The sequence below is a fragment of the Sinohyriopsis cumingii genome, chromosome 7 (genome assembly GCF_028554795.1).
Source record: "Sinohyriopsis cumingii isolate HCF-2022 chromosome 7, ASM2855479v2, whole genome shotgun sequence".
Taxonomy (NCBI): Eukaryota; Metazoa; Mollusca; class Bivalvia; order Unionida; family Unionidae; genus Sinohyriopsis; species Sinohyriopsis cumingii.
The window spans coordinates 40,500,160-40,519,245 of NC_142967.1; the positions used below are offsets into that span (position 1 = coordinate 40,500,160).

At 35.6% G+C, this 19,086-nt stretch overlaps 1 protein-coding gene across 5 annotated transcripts in view; it reads right to left on the minus strand.

Annotated features, from left to right (window-relative positions):
- Nucleotides 1-19,086, minus strand: part of LOC149795084 (uncharacterized) — a 190,994-nt gene that overhangs the window by 49,317 nt on the left and 122,591 nt on the right. For 4 of the 5 annotated variants that reach the window (XM_089964791.1, XM_089964792.1, XM_089964795.1 and 1 more), the window contains 5 exons: nucleotides 15,439-15,597; nucleotides 11,059-11,133; nucleotides 5,669-5,794; nucleotides 1,932-2,057; nucleotides 1,620-1,682 (listed from right to left, as the gene is read on the minus strand). In XM_089964791.1, coding sequence (XP_089820917.1) covers nucleotides 1,620-1,682; nucleotides 1,932-2,057; nucleotides 5,669-5,794; nucleotides 11,059-11,133; nucleotides 15,439-15,597 — 549 coding nt within the window. The remainder of the gene's footprint in view (nucleotides 1-1,619; nucleotides 1,683-1,931; nucleotides 2,058-5,668; nucleotides 5,795-11,058; nucleotides 11,134-15,438; nucleotides 15,598-19,086) is intronic. The other variant, XM_089964794.1, reaches the window with a different exon arrangement.

Genomic DNA, 19,086 nt, shown 5'->3' on the forward strand with positions numbered 1-19,086 from the left:
CCCCATTCTAACACAGTAAAACCACTATTAACATCCTCAGATCTTCACACAGGACTGGTGTCCCCATTCTAACACAGTAAAACCATTATTAACATCCTCAGATCTTCACATACAGGACTGATGTCTCCATTATAACACAGAAAACTAGCAGTACATCCCCTGATCATCAAACACATGTGTGTTATCACCATTTTACCACACTTAAAAACACATTATGTGAGTATGGATTTCACTTCACATATGTCGATTTCACTTCACTTCATTAATAAATGTGTATCTCACTTCACTTCATTAATACATGTGGATTTCACTTCACTTAATATATGTGACCTCACATCATTTCATTAATATATGTGGACCTCACTTCAAACTACTCAGGCAAGATCATGCTGATTGTACCCTACTTATCAAGTTTAATCAAAAGAGGGTCAAAAATATGGCTTCCATAGTGGTAACATGGTTAGCTCACCCAATCAGAAGAGCACCTCATAAATATAAACAGGTCTTGCTCATAAAAGAACTCCTCATCCAACATTTTTATGACAATGGTCTAGTTACAAAGTTTGATTAAAACTCGATTGATATACAATTTCTGGAGTGGTAAGAAGCTCAGTCAGTCAAATTCGAGTTCACTTTATTATTATATGTTTATCTCACTTCACTTCACTTCATTAATATATGTGGATTTCACTTCACTTAATATATGTGGATCTCACTTCACTTTATTAATATATGTGGATTTCACTTCACTTAATATATGTGGATCTCACTTCACTTTATCAATATATGTGGATTTCACTTCACTTAATACATGTGGATCTCACTTCACTTTATTAATATATGTGGACCTCACTTCAAACTACTCAGGCAAGATCACGCTGATTGTACCCTACTTTTCAAGTTTAATCAAAAGAGGGTCAAAAATATGGCTTCTATAATGGTAACATGGTTAGCTCATCCGATGCAAAATCACCTTATTACAATCTGTGGATCTCACTCTTCAATCTTGTCTGAGGTCTTGATAATATAACCCCATATTTCATTTCTAATTAAATTTAGATCAGAAATCACAGACTGGTAACATGCAATTTTTGATAGATGCAATGACAAACACAGGACCATACTTTAAGTTCAACTGGACATGTGGCAAGGTTTTGCCGAGTCATACTGCAAGCTCACTTGGCCATATGACCACATTTTGCAGGGTCATAAGGTAAGCATGTTAACCCATATGGCCACATTTTGTATGGCCATGCTGTAAGCTCACCTGGAATTATGACCACATTTTGCAGGGTCATACAGTAAGCTCACTTACCCATATGACCAGATTTTGACAGCAAAACCAACATTTAGCACCTCTTAAGACTGAATATGCATGATCATTATCCCCTAATTTTGGTGTGAAAGAAGATGAGATAAAGCTTCACCTTGTGTATGGAAAGAACAGAATTCTAATCCTGTAGGAACACAATTTTTATAAGTTATAAACTTACCCAAATCCAATCAAAAAGCTGTAAAACTATAATGGCCATATACAGCATAATAAGGAATTTTGAATCAGATGTCCACAGTAGTTTTCCTGGGCAAGTAAATTTTGACAATGGAAAACAAATATTTACATGTAGATTTCTTCTCAGGAAAGATGAACCCAGTGGTGTCTCACATCGGATAATGTCCCACCTCTGACAATGAGCAATAAGAATGAAATAAACATTTCATATATGATAATAAGGTTGTACTATTGTAAAAGAGAAGTTATATCATTTTTACTCAGGCTGCTTATGAAGGGAAATTAAATATTTGGACAGGCAAGTAAAACTGAAATTCATTTGCACATGAGCTGCTAAATTTTCAAAACATTTTGAAATGCCTGATCTATCTAGGTTACACCCTTACTAGACACTTGGGTGAAGACTCTGTCCAGTTCCTACCTCTGGTTCCTGTGGTGTAGGTGGTGGTTTCCTGGCTGGTAGCTGCGGTGTCCTTATCTGGGATACTGGTGGTGGTGCACTATTCTTTGGAGGAATTGATGTCTGTACATCAGGATCCTCATAAACCTGAACAGAACAAATTACATTCAATTCTTTATACAGCATCAATACTTACACACTCAGCATAATCAGAAATTTTTTAATCAGATATCCACACTAAGTGCCACAAGCAAATGTAAATAATCCAAAAAAACAGAAGACATTAATAAAAAGCCTGGATAATATTAACATATTCATAAAAGAAGGTGGTCTCTCCTAGTAATTTTTTAAGTAAAATTAAGTGAGAACAGCCATGTATCTGTGAACTTCTGAGAACAGCATTATATGTGAGAACCTGTGAGAACAGTATTGTATTTGAGAAATTGTGAGAACAACATTGTATTGGAGAACTCGTGAGATCAGCATTGTATCTGAGAACCAGTGAGAACAGTACTGTATGAGAACTTGTGGCTACTGATGCTGATATTCTGCTACAGGTTAAAATTTTCACAACATAGCAACAGCATTAACATTAAAAAAATAGTAACTTTACACCATTAAAGCAAAAGCATCACCAGTAAATAAACAGGAACTGTACACCATCAAATCAACATCACCAGTAAATAAACATCAACTGTACACCATTAAAGTAACATCAACACCACTAAATAAATAGCAACTGTACAACATTAAAGCCACAATCACCAGTAAATATGCAACAACTGTAAACCATGAAAGTAACAGCAAAATAAAAAGCAAATGTACACCACCAAAACAACATCATCAGTCAATAAACAGTAACTGAAAACTATTAAAGCAATAGCATTTCCAGTATTAAAAGCAAATAATTGCAGCTGGACTGTTGCATACATTCTAACAGTAAAACCACCATTAACATCCTCACACACAGGTCTGGTATCCCCATTTTAACACAGTAAAACCACCATTAACATCCTCACACACAGGTGTGGTATCCCCATTTTAACACAGTAAAACCATTATTAACATCCTCAGATCCTCACACATAGGATTGGTATCCCCATTCTAACACAGCAAAACCATTATTAACATCCTCAAATCCTCACACATAGGACTGGTATCCCCATTCTAACAGCAAAACACCATTATTAACATCCTCAGATGTTCATATACAGGACTGGTATCCCCATTCTAACACAGAAAAACCATTATTAACATCCTCAGATCTTCACACATAGGACTGGTATCCACATTCTAAAACAGTAAAAGCATTATTAACATCCTCATATGTTCATATACAGGACTGGTATCCCCATTCTAACACAGTAAAACCATTATTAACATCCTCAAATCTTCACACACCGGACTGACATCCTCATTCTAACACAGTAAAACATTATTAACATTCACAGGTGTCATTATATATGTTTCATATGTTATAGGTGTTGTCTAATGTTGTGAAGTGCTTAGAGCTTCTAAAGATTAGGTGCTATACAAAGTCCTCATTATTATTATTATCCTCACACATAGGACTAGTATCCCCATTCTAACACAGTAAAACTATTATTAACATCCTCAGATCTTCACATACAGGACTGTGGTATCCCCATTCTAACACAGTAAAACTAGCATTACATCCCCTGATCCTCAAACACATGTGTGTTATCACCATTTTACCACATTTAAAAACTGTTTGAAATATAACAAAAAATGTAATTCTCTTTCATGATGGCATCACATTTACTGACAGTTTATTGTCATTTAAACTGCTGCAAATTTTGATGTTTGACCAATCAGAAAACATGTTACATTCAAAAATTTCAGAAATAAACACATTATGTATGATACTATAATTATAGAAGACCAATCAGAAAACATGTTAAATTCACAGGTGTGTCAGAAATAAACACATTATGTGAGAATGATACTATTATAGAACCAGTCAAAGGCAATGATGATATGAGCTTATTTACTGAGTTGGAGCAAATCCAATCAAAATTCAGAGTCCAAAGTAATAATATGCCCAACCAATCAAATACTACATTACCTCATTAATATGCATAAATCTCAATCATAATCAAATTCATCAAACATCTTGATGACACAAGATTTAATAACTAAAATCAAAATCTGATCAGAAATAGTGGTGCCAGAATGCTGATGAACTCATCCAATCTGATGCATGAATCTTGTTCAGAATCAAATTCAACTGAGATTTTGATGATAAAAGCCTATTTACTAAGACTGATTACAATCCTATGTAAAGTAGAGTCTCAAAATCTTGTCAAATACAAGAGTAGAAAAAAAGTTACCCAATCAGAAGAGCACCTCATAAATATAAACAGGTCTTGCTCATAAAAGAACTCCTCATCCAACATTTTATGACAATGGTCTAGTTACAAAGTTTGATTAAAACTCGATTGATATACAATTTCTGGAGTGGTAAGAAGCTCAGCCAGTCAAATTCGAGTTCACTTTATTATTATATGTTTATCTCACTTCACTTCACTTCATTAATATATGTGGATTTCACTTCACTTAATATATGTGGATCTCACTTCACTTTATCAATATATGTGGATTTCACTTCACTTAATACATGTGGATCTCACTTCACTTTATTAATATATGTGGACCTCACTTCAAACTACTCAGGCAAGATCACGCTGATTGTACCCTACTTTTCAAGTTTAATCAAAAGAGGGTCAAAAATATGGCTTCTATAATGGTAACATGGTTAGCTCATCCGATGCAAAATCACCTTATTACAATCTGTGGATCTCACTCTTCAATCTTGTCTGAGGTCTTGATAATATAACCCCATATTTCATTTCTAATTAAATTTAGATCAGAAATCACAGACTGGTAACATGCAATTTTTGATAGATGCAATGACAAACACAGGACCATACTTTAAGTGCAACTGGACATATGGCAAGGTTTTGCCGAGTCATACTGCAAGCTCACTTGGCCATATGACCACATTTTGCAGGGTCATAATGTAAGCATGTTAATCCATATGGCCACATTTTGTATGGTCATGCTGTAAGCTCACCTGGAATTATGATCACATTTTGCAGGGTCATACAGTAAGCTCACTTACCCATATGACCAGATTTTGACAGCAAAACCAACATTTAGCACCTCTTAAGACTGAATATGCATGATCATTATCCCCTAATTTTGGTGTGAAAGAAGATGAGATAAAGCTTCACCTTGTGTATGGAAAGAACAGAATTCTAATCCTGAAGGAACACAATTTTTATAAGGTATAAACTTACCCAAATCCAATCAAAAAGCTGTAAAACTATAATGGCCATATACAGCATAATAAGGAATTTTGAATCAGATGTCCACAGTAGTTTTCCTGGGCAAGTAAATTTTGACAATGGAAAACAAATATTTACATGTAGATTTCTTCTCAGGAAAGATGAACCCAGTGGTGTCTCACATCGGATAATGTCCCACCTCTGACAATGAGCAATAAGAATGAAATAAACATTTCATATATGATAATAAGGTTGTACTATTGTAAAAGAGAAGTTATATCATTTTTACTCAGGCTGCTTATGAAGGGAAATTAAATATTTGGACAGGCAAGTAAAACTGAAATTCATTTGCACATGAGCTGCTAAATTTTCAAAACATTTTGAAATGCCTGATCTATCTAGGTTACACCCTTACTAGACACTTGGGTGAAGACTCTGTCCAGTTCCTACCTCTGGTTCCTGTGGTGTAGGTGGTGGTTTCCTGGCTGGTAGCTGCGGTGTCCTTATCTGGGATACTGGTGGTGGTGCACTATTCTTTGGAGGAATTGATGTCTGTACATCAGGATCCTCATAAACCTGAACAGAACAAATTACATTCAATTCTTTATACAGCATCAATACCTACACACTCAGCATAATCAGAAATTTTTTAATCAGATATCCACAATAAGTGCCACAAGCAAATGTAAATAATCTTTTACAAAAAAAAACAGAAGACATTAATAAAAGACCTGAATATTATTAGTGCACATTTAAGCATAAAGGTATTCAGAAAAAAACCCAACATAACAGTGCTAAACTCTTCTGTTGGGCCCATCACAATTACATACATGTAATGCTGTGTTTGTATCATTTTAAATTGAGTCCACCTAAAACAAAAGTTTTCACCTGACTGAATGCATTGCTCCCTTTTAACCCCTGGAGATGTAATGCTGTGTTTGTATCATTTTAAATTGAGTCCACCTAAAACAAAAGTTTTCACCTGACTGAATGCATTGCTCCCTTTTAACCCCTGGAGATTTTTGTCGTTTTTGCCTGAAATTTGAGTAGGAAAAACGTTTTGAAAGCTATTTCTCAATAGATCCGAAAACACCAAATCCCAGGTGATCTTTCAATAACATACTGCCTAGTTGTGTTAGAAACATCATTTTTCACTGGCTATTTGGCTCGTGCATGAGCAGAAGGGTAAAAGTTGAAGTTCTTTTTTTGCTAAATGGAGCTGTTATTTTTGTATCAAGACCTCTCTTTATTCCAAATGCCCATCTGATCCTACTTTCTGCAAAGGTTCATCTGACTGTTTGCAGTTCATACCAGTTTGCCTTAGATCTGAGACCAAAAAGTCTAAAATCCTGACACAAAATTGGATACCGACCACGGGTCAATTTTGGGTAGAAAAAAATTGGGTCCAAAAAATGAGGTTTTTCCCTCTGTATTTTGTAGTGCAACTAGAAATTCCAGATTATCTGGTATCATTGTAGAGCTACATCTGTTTACCTTTCTCTAATACCACCTACTTTGGTTTATCATGCATGACCATGACGCTACAGAGCTCAGCAGTAGGCTATTACCTCCTGCCACGTTAACTCGTCGCTAGGGGTTAATGTGTTAATAGAAACAAAATGTGTAAGTTTTCACCAGACTGAATGTAAGTGATTCCTTATAATAGAAACAAAGTGCAAGTTTTCACCTGACTGAATGTGATGCTCACATTTAACAGAAATAAATTGTGCAAGTTGTTGTATTACATTTTATACAAATAAAATCTGCATGTTGTCAATATTGGTTCTCTGTTTTAGAAGATCTGGCCATATCTAACACTTCTGCAACAGGGAACCAAAAGATCCATAGTACAAAGACACCATCTACAGGATAAATGCATAGCTGAATTCCCTTTAGAATAACAAGTTTAACTGCAATAACTGTATTTGTAATCCCATAATGCATTGTAATATGCCTATACATATTACAAGTATTGTTTCCAGATATTCAGAAAAGGTGTAAACCATAAAACAGTTTAGCCCACAGTTTAATCAGGTCAAGGAAACATATCATTAGTCTGGCTAGAAATGTAATCTGGCAAAGGAAACATTACAGAAGTTTGGTCAGAAATGTAATCAGGCCAAGGAAACATTACATCGGTTTAGATAGAACTGTAATCTGGCAAAGGAAACATGACACTGGTTTAGCTAGAAATGTAATCTGGCAAAGGAAACATGACACTGGTTTAGCAAGAAATGTAATCTGGCAAAGGAAACACTACATCAGTTTGGTTAGAAATGTAATCTGGCAAAGGAAACATGGCATTGCATTTAGCTAGAAATGTAATCTGGCAAAAGAAACATGACACTGGTTTAGCTAGAAATGTAATCTGGCAATGGAAACAAGACACTGGTTTAGCTAGAAATGTAATCTGGCAAAGGAAACATGACACTGGTTTAGCTAGAAAGGTAATCTGGCAAAGGAAACATGACACTGTTTAGCTAGAAATGTAATCTGGTAAAGTAAACATGACACTGTCTTTAGCTAGAAATGTAATCTGGTAAAGGAAACATGACACTGGTTTAGCTAGAAGTGTAATCTGGCAAAGGAAACATGACACTCGTTTAGCTAGAAATGTAATCTTGTAAAGGAAACACTACATTAGTTTGGTTGGAAATATAATTTGGCAAAGGAAACATACAGTAGTTTGGCCAGAAATGTAATCAGGCCAAAGAAACATTACATTTGTACCTCCTGTGATGTTACAAAACTATGATACATTTACTATGTATGATGACTTAAGTCATTCCTTGCACACTAACTGATAAACAATTGGATATGGGTCGATAAACCATTCTTATACTGATGATGTCATGTAAAAATTCATCATAATACTATAAAATTTCTATTTAAAAATGCAAAGACTTATTTCAAAGTTAGAGAAGGCCATATGAACTTATTTACTATGTGCGCTTATCAACTGTGAAAAATACATTTGCTATACAGTGTGTCATGTTACAAGATTCTAATTCCAATTACTACACAACATGCCATGTTACAAGTTTATAATCTTTTAACCTCAATGCCAATTTACGAGTGTGGATAATTCTATCCCCAATGACTCTACAGTGTGCCATGTTACAAGTGTGCAAAGTTCTAAAAGCCCCAATATCTATATAGCATGCCATGTTACAAGTGTGAAAAGTTCTAACCACAATGCCATGTTGTAAGTATGTTAAGTTCTAACCCCAATGACTATACAGTGTGCCATGTTACAAGTGTGTAAAGTTCTAACCCCAATGACTATACAGTGTGCCAATGTTACAAGTGTGTAAAGTTCTAACCCCAATGACTATACAGTGTGCCAATGTTACAAGTGTGTAAAGTTCTAACCCCAGTGACTATACAGTGTGCCATGTTACAAGTGTGTAAAGTGCTAACCCCAATGACTATACAGTGTGCCAATGTTACAAGTGTGTAAAGTTTCAACCACATTGCCTTGTTACAAGTTTGTAAAGTTCTAACTCCAATGACTATACAGTGTGCCATGTTACAAGTGTGTAAAGTTCTAACCCCAATGACTATACAGTGTGCCAATGTTACAAGAGTGTAAAGTTCCAACCACATTGCCTTGTTACAAGTTTGTAAAGTTCTAACCCCAATGACTATACAGTGTGCCATGTTACAAATGTGTAAAGTTCCAACCACATTGCCTTGTTACAAGTTTGTAAAGTTCTAACCCCAATGACTATACAGTGTGCCATGTTACAAATGTGTAAAGTTCCAACCACAATGCCAAGTGACAAGTTTGTAAATTTTAACCCAAATGACTATACAGCATGCCATGTTACATGTTTGCAAAGTTCAAACCCCAATGCCATGCAATAAGTTTGTAAAGTTATAAACCAATGTTTATACAGCATGACATGTTACTAGTTAAAAATTAACTATACCAGGGCCTTAAACAAAAGAGCTTCTAATGGAAAAACAAAGTTTTGAAGAAGGGGCAATAACTCTGTATCCTACTTCCAAGTTCTGTACACTCAACATCATTTATGATACACCAAAGTGGGTGGTATTACAGAAAAGTAGACAGAGCTCTACAATGATAGCAAATAATGCAGACTTTCTACTCACATTACAGATTACAGTGGCAAAAACCTAATTTTTGAGACCTGATAATTTTAGACCAAAAATTAATGCTTTTCAGAACCAGAGCTTGTCTGGATTTCAGACTCTTTGGTATGAGATCTAAAACAGACTGGTACAAACTAGACATGGTTTGTGAACCATTGAAAAAAGACAAGGAAAGTTTGAGATTTGGAGTAATAAGAGGTAGGGATATGAAAATAATGAGTACAATATGACCAAAAAAAGAGATTTTAAAGAAGTCCAACTCTTACCTTTCTGCATGCATGAGCAGAATAGCCAATCAAAAACAATGCCTTTTATACACCTAGGCATCCATCTAAACCACAATATCTTGGAAGCAGGATTATTTGGATGTATTCAGAAGTAAACCCAAAAATGAATTTCCTGTCCCCATATCAGGCAAAAATGAGAAGAATCTCTAGGGGATAATGAATTAAAAGGTACATCCAAATGTAATAGACAATTCACCTATCAAATGCCATCCAAATGTGTAAGGGTTACAGAACTATGCTGATTACATTAAGAAATGCCATCCAATGATGTAAGGGTTACAGAACTACGCTGATTACATTAAGAAATGCCATTCTGTCATGTGTAAGGGCTTCAGAACTATGCTGATTACATTAAGAAATGCCATCCTGTCATGTGTAAGGGTTACAGAACTATGCTGATTACATTAAGAAATGCCATCCAGTCATGTGTAAGGGTTACAGAACTATGCTGATTACATTAAGAAATGCCATCCAGTCATGTGTACGGGTTACAGAACCATGCTGATTACATTAAGAAATGCCATCCAGTCATGTGTAAGGGTTACAGAACTATGCTGTTTACATTAAGAAATGCCATCCAGTCATGTGTAAGGGTTACAGCACTATGCTGATTACATTAAGAAATGCCATCCAGTCATGTGTAAGGGTTAGAGAACTATGCTGTTTACATTAAGAAATGCCATCCTGTCATGTGTAAGGGTTACAGAACTATGCTGATTACATTAAGAAATGCCATCCAGTCATGTGTAAGGGTTACAGAACTATGCTGTTTACGTTAAGAAATGCCATCCAGTCATGTGTAAGGGCTACAGAACTATGCTGTTTACATTAAGAAATGCCATCCAGTCATGTGTAAGGGTTACAGAACCATGCTGATTACATTAAGAAATGCCATCCAGTCATGTGTAAGGGTTACAGAACCATGCTGATTACATTAAGAAATGCCATCCAGTCATGTGTAAGGGTTACAGAACTATGCTGTTTACATTAAGAAATGCCATCCAGTCATGTGTAAGGGCTACAGAACTATGCTGATTACATTAAGAAATGCCATCCAGTCATGTGTAAGGGTTACAGAACTATGCTGATTACATTAAGTATAAATGGACAAACTGACAAAAAGCTGGAAATTTAAAGGTGATTACAAATGGACTCACATATTTGCAGGTCCAAATTAATAAAACATTTGCAGTAACTAAACACATGCTGTTGTTTTGAACAAAGATAAAATGCATGTGCAGTTGAAATAAGTAATATGACCACCAGATTGTATGGGAAAAATTTATTTCTTGTAATTGATTTCAGCATGTGTGCTTCTTTTTGGCACAAGTAAATCAGAAAGTTCAAGTGCACATGAACATTTGATATATACTAATTAGAAAGTATGTACTCATTATGCAGAATTTACAATATACAATTCAGAACAGCCATTATCACCTGAGGCTTATTCTGTGGAGGTCTTTGCAAAGGTCCCATGTGGTGAGCTGGTTTTGCATCAGGGTCTTCATATGTCTGAATTAATAAAGAAAATAATAATGTTAGTTGTTATCAACACTGTGTGTTGACTTCATGCTACATTGTTTTATTAAATCTCAACTAGATATGTGATCACAGAAAATGAATGCCCCCTCAGTTTTGCAGTGTATGAATTCCCTAACTTTTGTGCAGAACTTTACATGGTATTAGGGACAAAGAGAAAAATGGATAGCAGTTGGATAACACTGGTGTTAATAGGAAACCAGTATATCACAAATCTCCAAGACAACAACTGAATCCTCCCACACCTTCCTTCGATTTTGATGCCCCAGATGTAACACCTCCCACCTTCCTTTGACATTGATACCCTGGATTTCTCCATAACATTGCTTATGACAATAAATTCTGGACTAAATTAAAAGCAAATCAATACACCTGTAGAAATTTACAAACATGAAACAAAAGTAAAAACCTCAACTAACACAATCAGGAGAAGTTCTAATGAAGAATAAAACTGAGAAAAATTACACAACCAGTTTCCCTGCCTAAAGGAGATTTTAGCAGAAATAGTGCTCATTCACTCATCAATCCTGTCAGGGGTTGATGCAAGAGGGCTTAAACAACATGTACACAAAACAAGCAATATCTATCAGGGGTTGATCCAAGATGGACTAACAGTCCATAGAAATACACACAATATCTGTCAGGGTTGATCCAAGATGGCTAACAGTCCATAGAAACAAACATGCAATGTCTGTCAGTGTTGATTCAAGATGGCTTACAGTCCACAGAAACAAACTTGCAATATCTGTCAGGGGTTGATTCAATATGGCTTACAGTCCACAGAAACAAACAAGCAATATCTGTCAGGGGTTTATTCAATATGGCTTACAGTCCACAGAAACAAACAAGCAATATCTGTCAGGGGTTTATTCAATATGGCTTACAGTCCACAGAAACAAACAAGCAATATCTGTCAGGGGTTTATTCAATATGGCTTACAGTCCATGAACTCAAAACATGCAATATCTGTAAGGGTTGAAGCAAGATGGCTTCCAGACCATAGAAACAAACATGTAATACCAGGTGCCAGAAATGACACATTGACTCTGTGTCAACATCAATGTGTATATTCACCAGTTATCAACTGCCATCATCTGTACTGTAGGAGTTGTATGATAATGTGGGTGATTTAGATATCCATCAATGATCTGGGTCAATGCCTTCAATAGCTCGTGACTTACTCTTTTTTTAACTCATGAGTGAAACATGAATGTATTCCCATGTGATGCAAATGCAGGTCACTACATGCACCATCAGCTGCAGGTTTGAAATATCCACTCAGTCAAAAAACCAATGGGCCCATATGCTTTTGCTTGATGATCAATCAATAGATAAAAATGTGACCATGCCTGTTTATCCTTATGGAGTTTGAGATTACCTATAATTGCCTTCCATGAGTGAACCCCCCATCCCAAATAGGCATCTGGCTCAAAACTACACTTTTAAACCATTTACAAGAGTTTTACTCCACATAAATCATATCCCTATTTCGGTTCCATCTTTCTGCCTGCGCACTGTCTCAAACTCAGTTGCAGAAACTGTTTTATCTTCAATGGCTATCAAGTACACCTGGGTAATGGTGTACAGAATGCTTTTGTTGGCTATGAGAACTTCTGAACAGACATGTAGTTGCAGCTTTGACACATTGAATAATCAAATTACTAGCATGACTGAGCGGCCGAGTGGTCTAAAGTGCTCACCACTGTTATGGATCACTGCCATCTCACCTCTATATGCATAGGTTTGAGTCTCAGGTTCGGCCAATGTGAGTAAGTGAGAAAGCTTGACAGTAGCTTCTCTTGGGTTGGAGGTTTTTTCCAGGGTTTTCCAGGGTTCTTCCTCCACCATTTATACTGGCCACCATGTATAGCCTATCTTGTGTTGAAAAATGGAGTTAAACCCTACAACAACAACTAGCAAGATCAGGCTGATACCCACTGATGTGATGTGGTGGAAAACTCATGTACAAAACTGCCTTGCCACTAAAGTCATAGGGTATAGATGGGGCTGACTCAGATCTGTAATGGAAAACAAGGATTATTGTATGAAGGGAGGAAATGAGTGAGTATTTGAGGAAAAATATGATAAACTGAGTAACAGAGAGCAAAAAAATGTACAATTTTCCACTGAAAATGTTTCCCTCATGATCTTACTGATTTGCCAGTTCACAGTCACATAATCACTGGCAATATGCTAGACCAGAACCAAAATGTGAAGAAAAAAAATGGAAAAAATTAAAATTTTCACTAATAATTTTGTGTATGTGGAAGATATCAATAAGTGACGGTAGACACCCCTAAACTCGGTGTATGCTACACTATCAGAGTTGAGTAAAACTGAAATGAATTGGTGCAATGAAAACTACAGAAAAACAAAAGTCCTACTACTTACAAACAAAAACAAAAATGAGCAAGGCTTGATAGTAACAAACTCAAACACTAATTCTATATTAAACCTTAATAGAACTGCTCATGATAAAATACTTGCTGCACTGAATCCAATCCAACTTAATTTATTAACATTAAATATGTCAGAATAAAAGATGTGTGGCTAATTAAGAAAATTCATTCCTTTTCAGTATAGGGCCATCATTTATACAAGTTATATTCAGTCATATTTGCACTATTGTAATGTAATTTTGGGATAATGCCTCTAATTCAAACATAAGAAAATGTTTATGCCTCCAAACAAGGGCATTTCATTTAATTCTGAAACAATTAGACAATTTTCAGAACTGAACAGTATTACCAGTGACAAAAGGCAGGCTCCTAGCATTTCTTCTTTTCATAATTAGTGTCTTAAATGAATGAAATCTTAAGACAATCTAAGAATTTTAAGTAATATAAATATATCTGCTCTAATCTTCTTGATATTTTTTCTAAGATCAATTTTTCAATACATTTTATTTATCTGTATGTGCTCAGTGATGCTTGTAGTGATAAGCCTAGTTGTTGTCACATTACAACAAAAGTACATGTACATACCATGGGTATGTATGTAAACTGCCAAGTTTGCATATTTGAGTAATAATACTGAACTGGTCAAAATAATTCTGCATAAGGTATATTGTTGTGCTGAAATGTGTGATGCATTGTTGTGGTTTATTATTGTGGTTAATTATTGTGGAGCATACTGCTGTGGGGAATTGTTCTAGTGAATTGTTATGGTATATTATGGTGGTGAAAAGAATCTCAAAGAATCTGCTAATAAGCAATTATTAAACAAAATATTTTTGTGTGGTAAAGTCTAAGAGTCACATTTGCATTAGATCCTTTAACAGTACCCTTTAAAACAACTTGCTTCAAGTCATGCATAATTCAAGTAATATGAATTCACTGCATTTTCTTGGTACCAACCGTCATTTAAACTATTAAGTTGACGACAAAACAATTAACCTTCTGTAGAAACAAAACAACAATAGCTTCCAAATTGTTAAGTAAATCTGTATTTTTTATAATTCTTGGTACACAACTGTACCTATACTATGTGTAATTTTTGTTTGTGACTGTAAATTGTACTGATTTCTATACAGATTTTACATAGCTACTTTTCTACATGGGTAAAGATTCTGTTTTAAGATATTACAGTGCCTGTAGATTGCACAGGATCTATAAATTGATAGTTTATGATATAAAATCCTGTTGACAAGTTTGTTAACTTTTCATTGGATAGTGGGGTCAGGTAGGTTCTTAGAAGAAACATTTATTTCCCACTGGATGGGTTAGGTCAAGGGAATAGGTATTGTGAAATATTAGACTGATTAGTAAGGTTAGTCATGTGGCGTATATTGTGACATACTGTCATAATAGACTTTTTAAGATGAATACAATTCCTATTTTGGATTCATTCTTATTTCAGATTCTTGTTTCATATACTAAAATTAGTCTGCAGATTTATTTAATGCTTTTGTTTAGATAACATGATGAGACGCTTGTTGTGATTATTCATTAAATTACAAAGTGCTCATTGGACTAAAATATTACTCTGGGACAATTGTGAATTGTTCAAGGGAGATCTAGACATTGCATTATGATACATACATTCAACAATCTTAAATTCATTTGGAACATTCGATTACTTAGGAATTAGAACTTTTAGGATCATTTTGGATTAAATTTAATCTTGTAAATGATATCTTTCTCTCCTGGAACTTGTTCTCCTCCAGTGTTGTCTGGTGAGATAAAGTATCCTTGTCTACCTGCTTTGACACTTTATTCCCCAACACAATACAACAGAACAACAGTTTTGAAGGCTAATAATATAACTCATTCTTCTGACCTCCTCTGTTTCTGGAATTTTGGGACGAGAACGACTGGGCACAATTGGTGACTTTGGAACCGGAGGAAAATCAGATACTGTTTTTGGTACAGCTGGAATTGGTGGCAGAGGTCCTCCATGAAAGAGATTTGCCTTTGGTGCATCAGGATCATCATAAAACTGTGATAAAATATACAAACAGAATGTCAACAAAAATAGTTCTCCTGACACATTACTCATTTAACGAATTTCAACTACATGTATTGAAGTAAAGAATGTCAACTCAACAGCTATAAAGATACAGTAACGAAGTAAAGAATGTCAACTCAACAGCTATAAAGATACAGTATTCAAGTAAAGAAAAATAGTAAAGGAAAAAACTTAATTGTAGAATAAATACAATTACATTAGCAAGTGGAATATGTCACAAATAAATTGACACCTTACATTTTGTCCACCTTCATCTGCAGAAATCCATAATGCTTGAAATTTTGAAACCCATTTATATCATTAATCAATTCTTCTATAGGTCACATGTATAAAAAAAGGTGAGGTGAAATGATACACCTGTGCTACGTATCACTATGATGCATGTTATGCAGCCTGAGATATGATACGTATCGATACACACATGAACTTGATGGTCTTTCCATCTTTGAAAAGTAGGTGGTGCCCTTTCATGTATATTCGAATTCTGGTCCTACTTCCAGTGTGCAGACTACAGATAGACATATAGTTATCTGATCATATATTGATATGCAATTCTCACTGATGAGAAGATAACAACAGTACTTTCAAACAGACTACCCGTTGGTTGCTATGAGTTTTATCCAACATTTTAGGCCATTTCATAGGGGCCCCGAGTGGCCGAGTGGTCTAAAGAACTCTCCGTTACGGATCACTGCCATCTCACTTCTGTCTGCGTGAGTTCGAGTCTCCGATGATTTGGCCAATGTGGGTATGTGAGAAAGCATGCCAGTAGCTTCTCGTGGGTCGGTGGTTCTTTCCGGGATTTTCCTGGGTTCTTCCTCCACCATTAATACTGGCCGCCATGTATAGCCTATCGTGTGCTGAAAAATGGTGTTAAACCCTACAACAATAACAACAACAAAGGCCATTTCAAGGTGGCTCCATTTAACTCCCTTTGTTTTGTACAACATGAATGATTTGAAACCATCTTATTACTAATTTCATGTCTCAGTTACATGTGGAAGACATGACGATGTAATTTTCAAAATAGAAGAAATAATGCAATTTCCTCATGCAAAGAAAATATCATCCAGAACAAATTTGGGCATGGGAATAAGGTTGAACACCAACAAAATCTATCACATTTTACTTCCTGCAGATCTTAAGGGAGACCTCACTCTTTATCAAAGAAGGGGTTGGAAGATAGGTCAAAGGCCAATATTTATCCAAACTTTGATATATAGCTGTATGTCTTTCTTCCAGCTCCACTTTCTTAGACCTCTACTGAAATCATCATCTCTGCCAGATGTCACCTCTAGTTGTATAAGCATTAATCTGTTAATTATTTCTGAGCATACTCTCTTCCTTTTCTTTGTCGGGGGCCCTGAGTGGCCGATTGGTCTGAAGCACTCTCCGTTACGGATCACTGCCATCTCACCTCTGTCTGTGTAGGTTCAAGTCTTGGATTCAGCCAATGTGGGCATCTGAAAAAACTTGCTGGTAGCTTCTCGTAGGTCAGTGGTTCTTTCCGGGGTTTTCCTGGGTTCTTCCTCCACCATTAATACTGGCCGTCATGTATAGCCTATCGTGTGCTGAAAGGTGGCGTAAAACCCTACAACAACAACAACAACGTTTCTTTGTGTCAATATTTATTCTTCTTTCTGAAGTGGCATATACATATGGTAGCTAGCTTTGTCAGCTTGAATAAGTTTGGAAACTGATCTTTGCTACTGTTATGTACAATTTTCCAGAGCTCACAGATAATATCTTTTGGCTACATCTTGTCCAAAGTAGGATTTTTCACTAACATAAACTTCCTTTGTTAAATCAGTAGTTTACTTACTACTATGCCAAATTTCTTATCTGTTCCATAATGCTGTATAAGGGTATTTAGTCCATCAATGCTTGTGCAAACAGAGGTACAGTATTAAGATAAATATCTTTACTTCTTAATTTCATTTTTTACCCTTATTTTATTCAATTTAATTTAACCCTGATGTGGATACATGTACATGGTTTTGTAGCATATGATCTGCATGGCAAAAATTAATTTAAAAAAATGAAAATTGCATTATACACTGTACTCATAAATTGTCTGTATTTTAATTAGGCTGAGTATTCTGCCCTTTGTACATTTAATTTTGAAATACCAGTGAAACGGTCATGTCATCTATTTTCTGTCCATCCAAACATGTACATCTGACTCATATTTCACACTATTTAAGGCTCAAAATCACTCACTGGTATCTCCATTAATACTTTCACAGCTCCAATATTATGACAGACTTCATAACTTTAAAAAATGTTGTCATCATCACTATCATCAGCAAGTATTTGCTGTCACAAAATCATAATGAACCACAGCTAGAAGCAGACGTTTTGGGTTTTCTAGGTAGACCATATTTTAAACATGCATTTGTAAAACTTTCTCGTTTATGGTTTCAAACTATGCCATAACTCTTATTCCCAATCACATTGTGCTAATTCAAATCAAATTCATGTCTTGCTTGAAGAACCCAGATGCAGAACAGTTGCTAAACAAATGTCATGACAAAAACAATTAAATAAAATTGGCATACTTCGCCGAGCACATTTTCATAAGTGGGACCTTCAACGAATTTGTGGGAGTTCTCATGTTTCACTGTTCTCCAAGCATGTGAATTCATACAAATCCCCACATAAGTACTTCATGTAGTATCTAACCACTTTCCTGCAAAGACTCTGTTGCTCTGGTGGCAGGGTCCAGTTTGATAAATTGGCCCCTGGCAAATTTCTTAACTTAAGGCTATTGTGTGACTTTTTCAGCTATTATTGTTTACTATTTATAGATATGGATATATTTGTGAACTAGGTGTTTCGGGCTTGTGTTGTTATTGAATCTGATGTCAGGCATGTACACCTTCCATAGTTGCTCTGCAGTATGTTGATAGTGAAATACCAATAGTCAGCTAGGAATAAGTGCTAGCCTCCCATAGCAGTAGACACGTGGGTTCAAGGCAAGTAGAGTATCTCAAAAACGGCTTGGATGACAACTATTCTGAATTGCATCAAGCTATTTAGCAGACAGTGTTTTTCAAAATTTTCATCCAGGGAAAGGGCTTGCGTTTGCACTGTGAGCACCACATGCTGTCAAAAATGGCCTTCGGATGTGAAAAATGCATGTATGAAATAGGGGTTGGGGTGCATAAAGGTCTTCTGCTATGAACTGCCATTGACTTCTCTGGTCAAGCAGATAATATTCTTATGTTTTGTTTTAATATAGGTATCTAAAAATATGGACCTTTTTGACCTCACTTGCGTATTTGATTTTTTATAATTTTGTATACTAGGTCGTTGATTGCGGCGTTAAATTTGTACATAAAAACTGGACCCTGCCCCCTCTGCCAACACTTACTGTTTGTCAAGCAGAGAATAAGCTACCAGGTACATTGATTTCTAATTGGTGGTTATTGTTTAACCTGGACCAGAACAAGCATTAAC